The 15,650-nt window shown below is 43.5% G+C and overlaps 3 protein-coding genes across 3 annotated transcripts in view; 2 read left to right on the forward strand and 1 right to left on the reverse strand.

The window, feature by feature from the left end:
- Nucleotides 1-5,109: 5,109 nt before the first annotated feature.
- Nucleotides 5,110-6,951, forward strand: LOC310859897 (mannosyl-oligosaccharide 1,2-alpha-mannosidase IA-like; the record flags this gene model as incomplete). Its single annotated transcript, XM_083766663.1, has 1 exon — nt 5,110-6,951. One exon carries the CDS (start codon nt 5,110-5,112, stop codon nt 6,949-6,951), a length of 1,842 nt encoding a protein of 613 aa, XP_083622789.1.
- Nucleotides 6,952-11,994: 5,043 nt separating this feature from the next.
- Nucleotides 11,995-15,650, forward strand: part of chst14 (carbohydrate (N-acetylgalactosamine 4-0) sulfotransferase 14) — a 3,676-nt gene continuing 20 nt past the window's right edge. The window contains exons 1-3 of the mRNA XM_083767103.1: nt 11,995-12,494; nt 13,940-14,131; nt 14,408-15,650. The exon at nt 14,408-15,650 is cut by the window's right edge and continues 20 nt beyond it. Coding sequence (XP_083623229.1) covers nt 12,168-12,494; nt 13,940-14,131; nt 14,408-15,043 — 1,155 coding nt within the window. The 5' untranslated portion in view covers nt 11,995-12,167 and the 3' untranslated portion in view covers nt 15,044-15,650. The remainder of the gene's footprint in view (nt 12,495-13,939; nt 14,132-14,407) is intronic.
- cep135 (centrosomal protein 135) overlaps nt 15,551-15,650 on the reverse strand; it is a 30,522-nt gene continuing 30,422 nt past the window's right edge. The window contains exon 26 of the mRNA XM_083767101.1: nt 15,551-15,650. This exon is cut by the window's right edge and continues 34 nt beyond it. The gene's annotated coding sequence lies outside the window, so the exon portion shown is untranslated.

The raw sequence follows: 15,650 nt of genomic DNA on the forward strand, positions 1-15,650 counted from the left end.
AATTGGTTATTATAATCTTTTCTACCTCCCGGAGTCAGCATTTGTTTTGTAATCAACTTTTGAGATTTTGTTAATTCTTTATGTATCTCAATTCCCCGTTTCTAGCTTTCTACCATAATCACTCATCTTGGAAGTTGGATTTAATTTTCTTCACAGTTTGAATCTGTGGACACAGATGGTTTCCCTCAAAACGTGTGACGCTCTACAGTTTGGAAGAGGGAAATGCACGTGTAAACAGATCAAACTGCTTGCGCACATCACCTTCACATGCGCACACTTCAAATGACATGATTACATAACAAAAATGGCACATATGGTTGGCTAAACTAACAACCAAAGAGCTCTGCACAGGGAAATTGCTCACCTAATAGCAGCTCTACCTCATGTTGTTCGACTGCGTATAGTATGTATAATAAAGTACTAGTATAGACGAATGACAGTTTGTGTTAGAAAGGCCACACTGCCATGACCTAATTGTGTGTAGTGCCAATTTGTTGTGATTTATTGTTTTACATATTTAGTGAGATGCATTTATGTTGTATGTTTCAGACCACAGCTGTAATAAATACCGTCATCTGGGATTATTCTTTTTCTGTATTATTTCCGTGTCCTCTGACCGGGACACACCCCCACACCGTGCGCCACTCTAAACCACATTCCCTGGAGACCCCGTCTCCTTTTCAGTTTGAGTCCACACTAATTATCCATAATGTATAAATGATGGATAATGGGATAAGGGGTCGAACTGTTATTCGTCTATAGTACTCTGAGGAAGGAAGACATCACCTTGGGCTGGCATGAGTGGGGCACAGTCAAAGAAGTTGTCATAAGCCACGATCATTGTGTTGTCTGTAAGAGCTTCTTACACAAGTATATATAGTGTAACATGGAGTAAATTGGCCTATTGTGTGATCTGCTAGAGCTACATTTAAGTACAAAGGTCTGAGCAGTCCAAAGTAAACCCCTATAGAGGAGAGTTCAGGGACAGGCTGGAAGACTCTCCAATACATCTAGGGATATGCGTGGGAGAAAACATGATACCTGATACTGTACGTATGTAATTGTATGTTTCATAATATCTCAATTTAAAACCATGTTAGCCCTGTCATCCCTATTGTGGGCCAATTTGTAAAAGAGAGAAAAATGTATACAAGCATCACAATGCCACAATCACAATGTCATTCTGATGGTAATCAGAGTGTTTGTTCAATGTTCAGTAACCTATGTCAGTAACGGGCCGAAATGTGACAAAATTACAATTGGAACACTGCTGGAAACCGGTGCTGACAAAACATACTGTACATTGCAGACATAAAACTAAGTTGATGATGCATAAAACCCGGGTTAAGAAGGCATATTATTTAGAGACAGATGAAATGCCAACCCGATAGCAACATAAAGATGTATGAATCCAATCAGAAATAGAAAGGCTGTCAAGCTTTCATCACCAGCATGAATGTCATGTAGATTAGCCCATTCAGGCCTGACAATCATGACAATTTTCTGAAAGATTTGAGGCACATTTTAAAGATTTTTCAAAAATAGCAGACCTACAAGTTCATAGCGCGACACTCGGTGGCACGCTATGAGCTTGTAGATCTGCTATTTTTCAATAGCTAAATTATAACATGTTTAAAACACGAAAAAGGGGTTCCCGCCCAAAATAGATTAGGAGATGCAATCACCATGCATGTCACAGGGGGCTCCCTCTATGGCGTAGTGAATCCCCCCTACACTCCTCAAAGATAATTTTAGTATGCAGTGTTTCCCAAGGAATGGGTTAGGTCTCGGGACCCATTTTTGGGTCTCAGTCCAGTTTCTAGGGGTTGTAAATTAATCAAATCTCGTTCTCTCGGGCACGGCTACCTGTCTCGTTCTCGGGTTTCAAGGAGTTAAATATATGTATTTTCTTTAAATAATAGTAATGATTAAAAAGATTAACTAACTTTAATTAAATAAATCTATAAGAAATTCAAAGACTACAAATAGCAAATAAAGTGTGTGTGTTTGTGTGTGTGTGTGTGTGTGTGTGTGTGTGTGTGTGTGTGCCTGTCTCTCCAGTGGTGGTATTGATACTTTTAGTTAAGTAAAAACTTTTAGTAGTTTTTCCACCACTGTTTGTGTGTTGGGTGTGGCCATAGGGTGTGGCTCATACCTAAGCGACACACACACACGCACACGCACACACACACACACACACACACACACACACACACACACACACACACACACACACACACACACACACACACACACACACACACACACACACACACACACACACACACACACACACATTTCAACTGCCTCTATAATATGCCTTCTTAACACACCAAGTTCATTGCTTCCTTCACTCCTGCAAAATGGTGCAATATGCTTTAGTTTGTTTTTTTCTTTCAAAATTAATGCAATCAATCTACTCACTGATGAGTGCTGTGGGATGATGAGGCATGTTTCAATTCACCTTACAAAACCCAATATGTGTGAGGACAAAATACCATCATTTCAGGGCACAAAACTAACGACTTACAATTTCAGAAGTAACTAAATAATACTAAGCACTGCCACTGACTGATTGATTTGATGCTTGGATTGACAAGATGCCTATACATGTCATGAACATATAAATATATGTGAAACGGATAAAACACAATAAAGCTTGAGAGCTTATTTCCATTGTGGACAAATTATCTTTGGCTCACATCAGCTGTTTAGGTTAAAGACAAGTTATCAGTAAGGCTGCAATGATTAATCGTAATCGAATCGATTATTCAATTAGTTGGCAACTGATGTATTAATCGTAATTGAATCGGCAAGTAATTGCTTGAGTTTTTTTCAATTAATTGTGGGTGTTTTTCCACTTGACCATATTTTTTCCAGTGCTAAATGTAACTAAGCAATGGAGGAGTGAGCCATCTCTCTTCCTTTACAATCTGCTGATAGTTGCACATGCACAGTAGCAGATGCAAGGCAAAATATGACACAACAATGCATAATCACATGGTATCCAAAAAAACATCTAAAGGCCATTTAACCCTCAACATCTTAAAGAAAAGGATTACCTGCAGTATTGTACCGGTGTGCAGGAATATAGGATAAAGAACAAAATAATTATGTCTGCGGTTTAAACTCACACCTCTTCTACTACAGTGAACTGTAGAGTGACTGCCTCAAACATTACTCTTTTACCTGCTTTTTACTAACACTAACATTACAAAGATGCCCAGAACATGAAGGATGAACCTGTGTAAAAGGTACATAACGTCAGTCTTAACCATTACACAATCTTTCTGCTTAGTATGAGGTATAAAGTACAGCAGCCTTGTGTTCATAAAACATAAAGATTGGGTATTGGGTAAGACTGACGTTATGTACCTTTCAGGACCTTCCACAGCTTTGTCTCAACCATTACTATAGCCTATGGCTCTGGTCTCAGCCACCGCGGTGGATATTTTGACATTTCGTTTTTATTTATTTTTTATGTTGCCACTACTGTTGGAGCAGCCATAAACTACACAGATTCATCCCGATGTTCTGGGCATCTTTTGTTAGTGTTAGTTAGTAAAAAGCATGTAAAAGAGTAACGTTTGAGGCATACTAACATCAGTCACACTCACTCTACAGTTCACTGTAGTAGAAGAGGTGTGAGTTTAAACCGCAGCTATGTCGGCTCCGCCTACAGGAAATACGTTGCCTGCGACCATGAGACCCGTTTCTGAATCGGTCTATACCAGGGAGGTATGTGTGTGAGTGGGTGGGTGGAGGGGGGTCTACCCGGTACAGCTCAGCAAGCACTGCATGTGTGAGGGGATCAATGAGATTACATGTTCCTCAATTGTCTTGAAGGAGAGGTCCCAGTGAGATGTTCACTCAACGTGCATCGTTAGGTGGATGGTTGTGGTTGTGGACTATCGTACAAGCATCAGGGTTCCACCGGTCCTTAACGTCATTCACAGAGAGGTAGTGGAGATCGTGGATAACAAAGTTCCTGAACAAGCAATTGGACTGGACTGACAACTCTGATGCCCTCTATGGCAAGGGCCAGAGTAGATTGTTCTTTCTGAGTAAGCTGAGGTCTTTCAGGGAGTGTAACAGGACCCTGGAGATGTTCTATCAGTCAGTGCCCTATTATTTGCAATTGCCTGGGAATTATATTAATGTTGAGGACACGAGCCAGAGCATAAATCATGCTATCAATGAATCAACAGTGACATTTCTGAGGCGAAAATCTATATTTTCACTGAGAGCCCGTTGAAAACAGAATATCTGGTGCCATCTTCTGGTGGCATTGTGCACAACAGTGAATGAATTGAATGGATGTGATGTTCTGACAGGGAGTTGGAATATGAAGTGAGTGATGGAACCGGAGGAAGTACTATAGGATTTTTACAGCTTATTACAGCTTGCAAAAAATGGTTTTCAGAATCAGTGGGGTCAAATAGTGCTGGCATCGCTACATCACAAAGACACCCATGTACCTGAAACTACTTCACTAACATCAATGAGGTCCACAACCACAACACCAGAGGGAGCTCCACTAATCACTTTCAACCCAGATTTGGCTCAAACAAGGGGTTAAATGCATGCTCCTGCTATGCCACAAAAATGTGGAACAGTCTTAAAAGGAGTGTCTCTTACAGACAGCTGCAATTCGAAACTGGTCCCTGTAAAAAGTTAAAAGCTAGCTCCCCCGGCCCGGAATCAATGATGTCAAATAGTGCTGGCATTGTGTCTTTGGGACTGTTTGGAGTTGGTAGTTCCTTCCAAGCAAATCTGTATCGCCCAATATAGACCCATCTGAAAACATTTGAGGTAAGAAATAAATAATGCAATAATATAAACGTGCCACTGCACTGGCCTCTCTCTCTCTCTCTGCCTCACTCTGCATGACGAGACAGTCCTCGATCTCATAGCCCGAAGGACCGTCGGCTGAGACCGTTACTGGTTGAGGCCCTATAGCCATATATGGTAATTATGTCCCGACATCACATACAGTATGATTGGCTGAGAGGTGTAAACTAAGATACGCCATGCCTCTGGGTACTTATTCTGTTGCCTGAGCTTAGTTTGCCTTAGCTTACTTCCAAGTATTACCTCCACAGTGAAACCATGGCAAAGACTTACCTTCTTCCACTCTATGACCGCAGGGTCCCCACGTTTTCTTCACGCGCCTCATCCTTCCTCCATCGCAGGGCCACACAGAGGCTCTCCAAGAGGTTAATCATCCTCATCCTCGTTGCCTTCACCATGTGCTTTGGAGTCTTCTCATTCCTGCCCAAGAAGGTGGTAGGGATCCCAGACCCCTACCAGGGAGAGACCCTGGAACACGATGTGGAGGACAAACAGAGTCAGGATGAGATGAAAGACAGAGAGCCGGTCGAACCCAATGTGAAGGACAAACAGAGTCAGGATGAGATGAAAGACAGAGAGCCGGTCGAACCCAATGTGAAAGACAAACAGGACATGAGCAGAGATGGAGAGGAACCGGAACACAATGTGGAATACAAACAGGACAAGATCAGAGACGTAGAGGAACCGGAAATTGACACGGAGGACAAACAGGACAAGATCAGAGAGATGATGATGCATGCGTGGCACAGCTACAAAGTCTATGCCTGGGGTCATAATGAACTGAGGCCACTGGCAAAGAGAGGTATTGATGACCACTTGTTTGGCAATGCCAAGCTGGGTGTGACCATAGTGGATTCTTTAGGCACCCTCTACATCATGGGCCTTCATGAGGAGTTCAAGATTGGACAGCAGTGGGTTGAACAGAACCTGGACTTTGACGTGAATGCTGACGTCTCTCTCTTTGAGGCCAACATCCGTTTAGTAGGAGGACTGCTGTCTGCCTACTACCTTTCTGGACAAGATATATTCAAACTGAAGGTGGTGCAGTTGGCTGATAAATTGCTTCCTGCCTTCAACACCCCTACAGGCATTCCTCATGGCGTGGTCAACCTAAAAAGTGGTGCAAGTTATGGCTGGTCTTGGGCATCAGGCAGTATTTTGGCTGAAATCGGGACCCTTCACCTCGAGTTTGTTCATCTCACATACATAACTGGGAACCCTGTCTACTCTCAGAAGGTAATGCACATCCGTAAACTGCTAGACAAAATGGACCACCCTAACGGACTATATCGAAACTTTGTGAATCCTCACACAGGCCATTGGGGACAACACCAAACCTCAGTGGGAGGTCTTGGGGACAGCTTCTACGAGTACCTGCTGAAGTCGTGGCTCATGTCCAACAAGACTGACAGAGAGGCACGCAAGATGTATGATGACGCCATCGAGGCTATAGAGCGTAATCTGATCCGTAAATCCACTGGTGGGCTGACCTTCATCGGAGACTGGGAATACGGTAACCTTCAGAGGAAAATGGGCCACCTGACTTGTTTTGCTGGGGGGATGTTTGCCATGGGAGCCAAAGGTTCGCCAAATAACAAGGAAGAACACTACCTCCAGCTGGGAGCCGAGATTGCACAGACCTGCCATGAGTCCTATGACAGGACAGCGTTAAAGTTGGGTCCAGAGACCTTTGCTCCTGACCTATGGGCCACACGGCCCGCTGACAGCGGTTTGATGAGAAGCTACATCCTGCGTCCAGAGGTCATAGAGACATACTTTTACATGTGGAGGTTAACCCATGACCCCAAGTACCGCCAGTGGGGCTGGGAGGCTGCACAGGCTATAGATAAGTACTGCAGGGTTAATGGAGGTTTCTCTGGGCTGACAAATGTCTACTCTTCCAACCCTACCCACGACGATGTGCAGCAGAGCTTCTTTCTGGCTGAGACACTCAAGTATCTGTACCTGTTGTTCTCCAATGATGACCTGTTGCCGTTGGAGAACTGGGTGTTCAACACAGAGGCTCATCCTTTGCCTGTCCTCCACAAGGGCCACAGCCTGCTTGGCAGCCATCCGATACATATAGACGCAGCCTGGTAGACTGCGCTATCGTCTGAATCTGAAGAAGCAAAAGCACTTCAAGGACCTGTGCTCTGTATATGATACGAATGTGGAAATGCTCACTGTTGTGAGACGACAGTTAATGTCAGCACAAACTCCCACGGTTTTGTGGGCAGGGCTTGATCAGAGAGGGAGACTCATCTTGTGGAATGGGATGAGGAGAGTCAGCAGACAAAGGGAGGTAGACCACATCTTTGGTTTACCGGAAATAAATAACCTATTTTTGAGGGGCGCTTTCCCCTCCAATGCATGGCTTTTGGAGATTACATCATATGGCAGCCAAGTCTATGGGATTTTTTATGTTTGTTTAGAGCACTTTAGAGCCAGCCAAGACTATGGACTTTAAGATTTGTTTAGAGCACTTTAGAGTCGGAATGTTTTAGAGCACTCATGACGTTAATTGTTTGCCAGCCAAGTCTATGGACTTTAATGTTTGTTTAGGGCACTGAAGAAGTAAGACGTCATGTGGCCGATATAAATGTGGGCCCCCCTTACTTTTTTTACAGTCTTACAGTGTTTTGTTCTGTTTGACAATTGTCCAAAGTATATATAAATATATTACAATATATATTAGGCTATTTATATGTAATTTGTATGTAAAGCCAGGGTTCCAGTGTCTCCCATGTGGAAAGCAAACATCTTATCCACTAGCCTAAAAGGGAATTCTCTCTTGTTGGCTGTGGGAGATATGGGGACAGACCAGGAACAGACAGGCATTCCGAAGCCCTGCCACTTCAAAACACCCCCATTTCGAACACCCGCCAGTGCCACCACTCCGAAAAAGTCTAGTCGAAATGGCGGGGTCTATCGAAAAGGGCTTAAACCCCGTCATTCCGATGAACAGCGGCCACGGACCCCCATCTGAATATGTTTCTAGCCAGGGAACCCCAAAAAGGGAAGGTTTGTTAAAAGTAAAATCACACCCGTGTGAAGTGAGGGGCGCTCTTATCATTATACATCATCTCATGAGCAAAGTGATTAGTTAGCCGATTTGCTCTGCATAAATGTGGGACTCCTTGGCACAAACAAGTGTGAGAACTACTGTTAGAATGCATTTGTAGAATCGGCCTCAGGTCTTAAACAATTTGAAATAAATGCTGATATTGTTTTAAAGTCATATCACCACACTGCTTTCTCCTCCCCCAAGGCCATGACAAACTGATGGCTGTGAAACAGCAGCATCTGTTCAGCGAGCTCAGGGAGACTTTCGCCAGAAGACTCACCAACCACCTCACGCACGCACATGCAAGTATGTACAGGTATATGTAACTGTAACCAGCCCAGCGATGTAGCAGTAGAGGCTCAGAGCCTGATGACCAAAAGCCTAATATCTCCCGGTTATGTAAATTTTCCATTCATGGCATTTAATGTTTGTGCTGCCACAAATTTACATCATATTTGACAGACATTTGACCTAATTTCTCCTTTCATCGTCAATGGCAAATATTGAGACGTGTAGGGACAAAATGTACGTCATATTTGTTTGAGGCTCATATGACCTAATTTCTCCTGTGAATTTATGTGATAGGTTAGCAGAATATTAGTTGGGTCGCAGGGGAAACAGCTCCACCAGAGGGTTCCAGACTTCCCTCCAGAGCAACATTAGTGACTTCCTCCTGGGGGATCCCGAGACGTTCCAAGGCCAGTGAGTCGATGTTTCCTCCAACTGCGCCTTGCCCTTGTCAATGGCAAATATTGAGACGTGGGGACAATCAGAATTTGCGTCCCCACCTTCATCTTCAATGTTTGTGTTTATGCAATGTTTGTGTGGGAAGTGAACGTGATATTGTTTATTTATGTTGTTGGTGTCTTATAATCCCGTAAGGGGTGGGTCTTAACAACAAGACACGAAAATAAAGATTAATTCATTCATTCATACACAAACACTCAAAGGCAAAGCTGGCCATTCATTGTCAATGGCAATGTTTGTGGGCTAGCACCCTCAAAAGTAAAGTGTGTGAATCTGCTATTTTCAAAACATCTTGAAGAATTGTGATAAATTGTGAATAAATTAAAATATTTAAACACAAATCTCTTATGAGGGTCCCTGGCTGGCACAGATACTGTAGTAAAAAGTTTCTTGAGATGTAGTGGATTAGTGAAAGTATGGTCCACTGCTGTATCTGGTCTTACAATATTCATCCAGAAGATGGTGCTCTTGTATCCCTTATCAACTTCATCATACTGGAGTAATATTCTTCATTCACAAACCCAATTTGTTTTAATCTATTAATTTCCTGGGTTTGCTCCTTTTCTCTTGGAATTAGCCTACGTTTATGAACATAAAAAAATAAATAAACGAATTGTTGTTAAATACTATCATTCCACATCAGGACACGATGGAAACAAGCCATAAGTGTTTTCTTGGGTTCAATCCTTTTAGCATTGTATTTGTATTAAACTCTTTTGTGCTTTCCCCCCAAAATAATACATTTTAGCGTTGTATTTGTATTAAACAGTAGACCTACTCTTTTGGGCTTTCCGCCTTTCTCCCCAAAATATTTAAAGTATTTTGATTGATTGATTGATTGATTGAAATATTTATTAACAGTTTGTAGAATTTACAGTACATTTTAAGCACAAACTCAATACAAAGACTGTTAACTGTGAGTGGACGACCCAATTAAGCATTACACTTGTTTACAACAGGGTCCACATTGTTCAATTCATCAAAACATTTAGAGACATACAAATAGACACTTCTATGTAGCTAAAGAACAGAACAGGAATTCATCATATAGGAAGCAAAAAGGGAAAAGATACATATACAGTGAGGGGAAATGGGGTGGGGGGGGGGGGATTCAGATTTTACAGAGGCCAGTTTCGAATTGCAGCCATCCGTAGGTGCCCTTTGAGAGCGGTTTTGAAGGAGTCAAGGGATTCACATGTCTTAATGACTGTTGGTAGGGCGTTCCACATTTTGGTGGCATAGGAGCGAAAAGAATTTAGTCCCTTGTTTGTGCCGAATCTGGGTTGTACATGGTTTGTTGTACTCCCTCTGGTGTTGTGGGTGTGGACTTCGTTTACACTAAGGAAGTATTTAGACAGGTACATGGGTATCTTGGTGGTGTATCGAATCTTGTGGACCAGACCCATTGCAAGATGCTGTACTCTGTCGTCGACCCTAAGCCATCCCAGCCTGTCAAAGTGGGCAGGGGTGAGGTGGGTTCGGGGGGTGAGGCCAAGAAGGAGCCTGACCAGTTTGTTTTGGGAGGTCTGGAGCCTTGTTTTAAGGGCCTTTGAGGTGCTGTGGTACCAAGAGGTGGATGCATAGTCAAAGAAACCTTGTACGAGGGCTCCTGTTAAGGTCTTCAAGGTGTTTTTGCTGACCAGTGAGGAGATCCTGTAAAGGAATCTTGTTCTTTGATTGACTTTTTTGATTACGTTGGTGGCCATCTTATCACCGGAAAGATTGGCCTCCAGGATGGAACCTAGGTAGGTAATTTGATCTTTTCGTGTGATAATATTGTCACCCACTCTAACCAAGAAGCCATCTGCCTTGCTGAGATTACTATTTGATCCGAAGAGGATGGATTCAGTTTTTCCCAGGTGTAAGGATAGTTTGTTATCAGCGAGCCAGGTGCAGATTCTACCGAGTTCAGAGCTGAGGGTCTTTTCAACCTGCAGTTTGTTCCTGTCCGAGACCAGCAGTGCTGAGTCATCTGCGAACAGGAACAAGTTGCAGTCACAAGCTGAAGTCATGTCGTTAACATATATTAGGAACAGTAAAGGCCCTAGTATGCTTCCTTGTGGGACGCCACAGCTCACTGGGAGGGGAGGGGACAGTGTTCCGTTCACCTCCACCATCTGTTCTCTCCCCTCCAGGTAGGATTGCATCCAGCTCACTGATGTGCTATCAAAACCAATAGCTTTAAGCTTGTTAACCAGTATGGAGTGGTTCACGGTGTCAAAAGCCTTTTGGAGGTCCAGCATGACCATGCCGCAGTATTTTCCAGCGTCCACCTCGTGTTTGATGTGGTCGCTCAAATAGAGGAGGCATGTGTCAGTGGAGTGGGATGTTCTGAAACCAGATTGGAACTCATACAGCAATTTATTAGTGGCAAGATACTTTTCAACCTGTTCATAGACTATTTTTTCCATCACTTTCGAGATGGAGCTTAGAATAGAAATAGGGCGGTAGTTGCCAGGTTCTAATTTACTCCCTTTTTTGTACAAGGGGGTTACTTTGGCCAGTTTAAAATCTTGGGGGACCTGTCCCTGTTTGATGGAGAGGTTAACTATGTGGGTGATGACTGGAGCTATGGAAAAGGCTGAGTCTCTGAGAAATTTGGAGGGGATATTGTCATGGCCAGTGGCCTTGTGGGGTTGGAGGGCACTCAGTTTTTTAAGTACCTCCTCGGTTGTTACCATTGCCATTTTGAAATCATCTTTACAAACACCAAGGTTTTTGTAGAAGGCTTTGATGTGCTCTACACCAAAACGCCCAGAGTGGGAGGGCAGTTTGCTAACCAGCTTTGTTGCAATGTTTGTAAAGAAGATGTTCAGGTGGTTGGCTACATCAAGCTTGTCAGTGATGAGGGTGTTATTCAATTTGATGTTTATGTTAGTAAACCTGGTTTTTATCAACAGATGGAAAAATATGTAGGCAGATATTAGTGCGCATAGGCCTATAATCAGACGTTAAACACATAGCGCGGATAAATATAGCATATTTAGTTACCACCGTGAATAAGCCTAGCCTAATCAAAAGTAAAAACTGACATTTCTAATAATGTTTATCAAAATGTCCTGTATGCCTTTCCTTCGAGGTGGGAAGCCTGGTGACGCGAGGTTACTGTAGGCCTACTTAAATAGATTTTAATGCTGGATGATTGATTCGAGATAAAAAAAACTACCACTCCGCAGTAGCGGCTATAGACCAACTCTTAAGATTAAGATTAATTTACGCTCAGTCGTACGACGGTGTCGCGGAAAGAATAGCCGAGCTACAATGCCAAAACGCGTAGCGTCAGTGACGCGTTTTGGTTTTGTAGATCAGCCTTTTTTTTCGGAAACCAGGCTTCGTGTGAAGACGTTGAGTTGTAGACCCCCATAGTAGCCTCTCTCTCTCAGTCAGTCTTAACTATGGGCAGCCTACGTGGAGGATAACCGACTCACATTCTTTTGTTCGCTGAGAATTCACATTGGAAAAACACCGCAAAAACTAAGCAACAACTGGCGTAACAAATAAACAGATGCTTCCTCGAAAGCAGGACGCGGCGATGATGATGATGATGAAGAGGCCCGGTGGCGGTGGGTCGAGGAGCGGCTCAGTTATGAACTTTAGAGCCGCGGTAGGGGGGCCAGTCGGCGGCTCCCTTCGCCGCGGCTCTGCCGTGCTCCCGTCGGTGCTGACGTTCGCCGTGATCGTCGCGTCTGGAGGCCTGCTGCTTATGATCGAGAAAGGAATGCTGAACAGCGTGGAGACACCTCCGCCCCGCGGGAGCAACGGAAACAAACAACGGTCCGACTACATGAGACAAGCCCGGCCGCACGACGCGTCCGCGGACACAGAGTCCCAGGTAGGCAGCCACTAAAGCAGCGTCCATCGATCGCCTCGCCTCGGTCAGGTCTACGCTCCACAGTAGCCTACACTGACTAGTACACCGCAAATCACTGCTGGCCTGAATGATGCACAGATCTTTGCCTATACTTAAAAGTAGCAACAATGCCACAGCACAGAAAGTAGGCTACAAAGTAAAAGTCCTGCGTTCATAATTTTACTTTATAGTCAAAGTACAACGGTATAGCCGCATCAATACCGTAGCATGACTACTTTAAGTTTTACCTGTATGAGTGGCAAAAAATACCTGATTCTTGAAATATAGCTCCTTTAAAAAAGTATCTAGTATTTAGCCATTATTAAACAGAAATTTGACTATTTCAGAGTAGGCCTATGTTATGCATGTGCTGTAGGCTTTATTGTGTTATTTATTGCACTATTATTATTAGGCTAATGGAAGGTTAAATCACTTTAATATTGCAGCTGGTAACAATGATATACTGTTGTGTGACTTTAGGGGGGTGTAAGTGATTTGTTTTGTTTTTGTTACAATAAGTGTTAAATAGCTCTATATTATATAGTAGCCTAATCATTGCTATAGACTAGTGCAGGGGTCTGTCCAGCTCAATAGTAGCTAAACAGAAAATAATACATTCAGGTTGGGATACCAATTTCATCTAATTATTACAGAGGGTACAGGATAAACAAGTGCATGTTGGACATGATTAATACAAAAAACGTACAATATTTCCCTTTGAAATACATATACTGGAGTATTTAAAGTAGCATGAAATAGAAACTCAAGTAAAGTACCTCTAAATTGTATTTTTAAGTACACAGTACTTGCATAAACGTACTTGGTTACATTCCACCGCTGCAACAAATACACTCAACAACATTTGCTTTCGCAAGAGACTATGTAGCTCCCCAGTTAAACTGGTGTCAATGTAAACACCTAACCACATCAACCCTCTTCTGGGTTGAACGATCAGCCAAAATAGCCCATCTGCAAGCTCACAAATCATCATTACACGCTGTGAGCTTGTAGATCGGTTATTCTCAATGAAGAGGCTTGGTGTTGAGGAGGGTGCAAGGAGTGGACCAAGTATAGAGCCTGTCCACAAAGAATAGGTTAAGCCGTAGGTCGTACAGTGAAAATAGCCGGTCTATAAATTCTATGTTGTAATGCTTGTAGATTGGCTTATCTTTGATGACAATATAAAATAAATACATGTTCGATATAGGGACGCCAGGTTGAAAGGGGATGTACACGCAGATTAGGTGCCAACGGACCGGCATGCGGTGGAACATGCGCTGCTCTCGTGCTTGCGGTTAGGGTTAGGTTAGGGTTTGAGCCTTTTGAGGTAGGTTGTCTAGTTTGAGAACCACTGAACCAGAACCTTTTTTCTCCATAAATATCCAACAATACCTCACACATTTCTCCCCTTTGGTTTTTGGACCCAGATCCTGCAGGAGATCCGCAACCGTACCATCCGGACCGTGTGCAGCCAGAAGAACATGCCCCACAGCGTGTGGTCCCTGAGCCCCCCGCAGCGCAAGACCCTGCTGCAGCACATCCTGGTGAATGACAAGTACCGCTTCCTCTACTGCTACGTGCCCAAGGTGGCCTGCTCCAACTGGAAGCGTGTCCTCAAGGTACAGTATGTCTGTCTGTCGACAATAACACGACTGCCATGATTTGAGCTAGCCACATTTATCTTTGCATACTTGTTTCCATTCCTCTGTATAAATGTATCCATTGAAAAATGTTCATTCATTTTCCAATATAGTGGAAATAACCGATCAACGCAAGTTGTTTACAAAGCCCAAAAGGCAAACCGAAATGTATTTTTTATTCATATGTTCCAATTAATTTGTACGCCAATTAATTGTCTACACATTTTTCATGATGGGTCACAACGCTACCTCAAGGTCCTGAATGGAGCCCTGGAGAGCGTGGATGTCAACATCAAGATGGACCACCGCAGTGACCTGCTCTTCCTGTCCTCCCTCAAGCCAGAGGAGATACGCTTCCGCCTGAAGCACTACTTCAAGTTCATGTTCGTGCGCGAGCCCATGGAGCGCCTGCTGTCTGCGTACAGGAACAAGTTCGGGGAGATTGAGTCCTACCAGAAGAAGTACGGGGTGGAGATCATAAAACGCTACCGGAAGGGGCGCGCCAAGGACGTGCCGGTGACCGGAGACGACGTGACCTTTGCTGAGTTTGCGCGTTACCTGGTTGACGAGGACGTGGAGCGCATGAACGAGCACTGGATGCCCATATACAACCTGTGCCAGCCTTGTGCTGTGACCTATGACTTCATCGGCTCCTATGAGAATCTGGAAGGTGATGCTGAACGTGTGCTACAGCGGGTCGGTGCGCCGCAACACGTCCACTTCCCCGAGCGACAGGGCTGGTACAAGCCCGTCACCACGGCCACCTTGCATTATTACCTGTGCAAATTGCCTCAAAAGATACTGAGGGAACTCCTTCCCAAGTACATCCTAGACTTTTCACTCTTCACTTATCCCCTCCCTAACACAACCACTGAATACTGCAGACATTAACAGGACAGTTTTACTGCATAGTTTTGAATTTATTTTTTATACGGAATCTCTCGTACAGTGTATTTTTATTCCCAAGGAGCAAGCTGCGTTTTATACCGTCTTCATATTTTACATGTTGGTGCAGCATCATCGAATACAGGCTTCTAATATTAGAAGCCTCGAAGCGATTCGTCTGGTGTTCATTTCTCAAGCCAGACCGCGATGGTATTTGACCAATCACGATAGTGTTCACAGAAATGTTATAAATATATTTTGGAATTTTCCATTTCTGATGAGCAGCTAGCTAGCTAGGCTATGATTAATGTGGTTTCCAGTAGGAGTTAATGATGTGATTGCACTACATTTTAGTGGGGAGATAACGTGACATCCTGCTTTATTTTCTATTAATTTCCAGAGCTTCCTAAATACAGACTGTTAGGCAGAAGCATTTGAAAATTGTGGGAGTCAACACATCTATCTAAGACTGTTCCGATGTCAATGCCACTAAAACTTGAAATGAACTGTAAAGAAGGACCAAGATGTAAAGAAATGTTACCAACTGACAAATTGCACTGTTTTTGTTACTGTTAAACAACCATGGACTGTTACCATTGATAGAAGCTGAAAA

Source organism: Protomyctophum parallelum (assembly GCF_964188405.1).
Source record: "Protomyctophum parallelum genome assembly, chromosome: 6".
Lineage (NCBI taxonomy): Eukaryota > Metazoa > Chordata > Actinopteri > Myctophiformes > Myctophidae > Protomyctophum > Protomyctophum parallelum.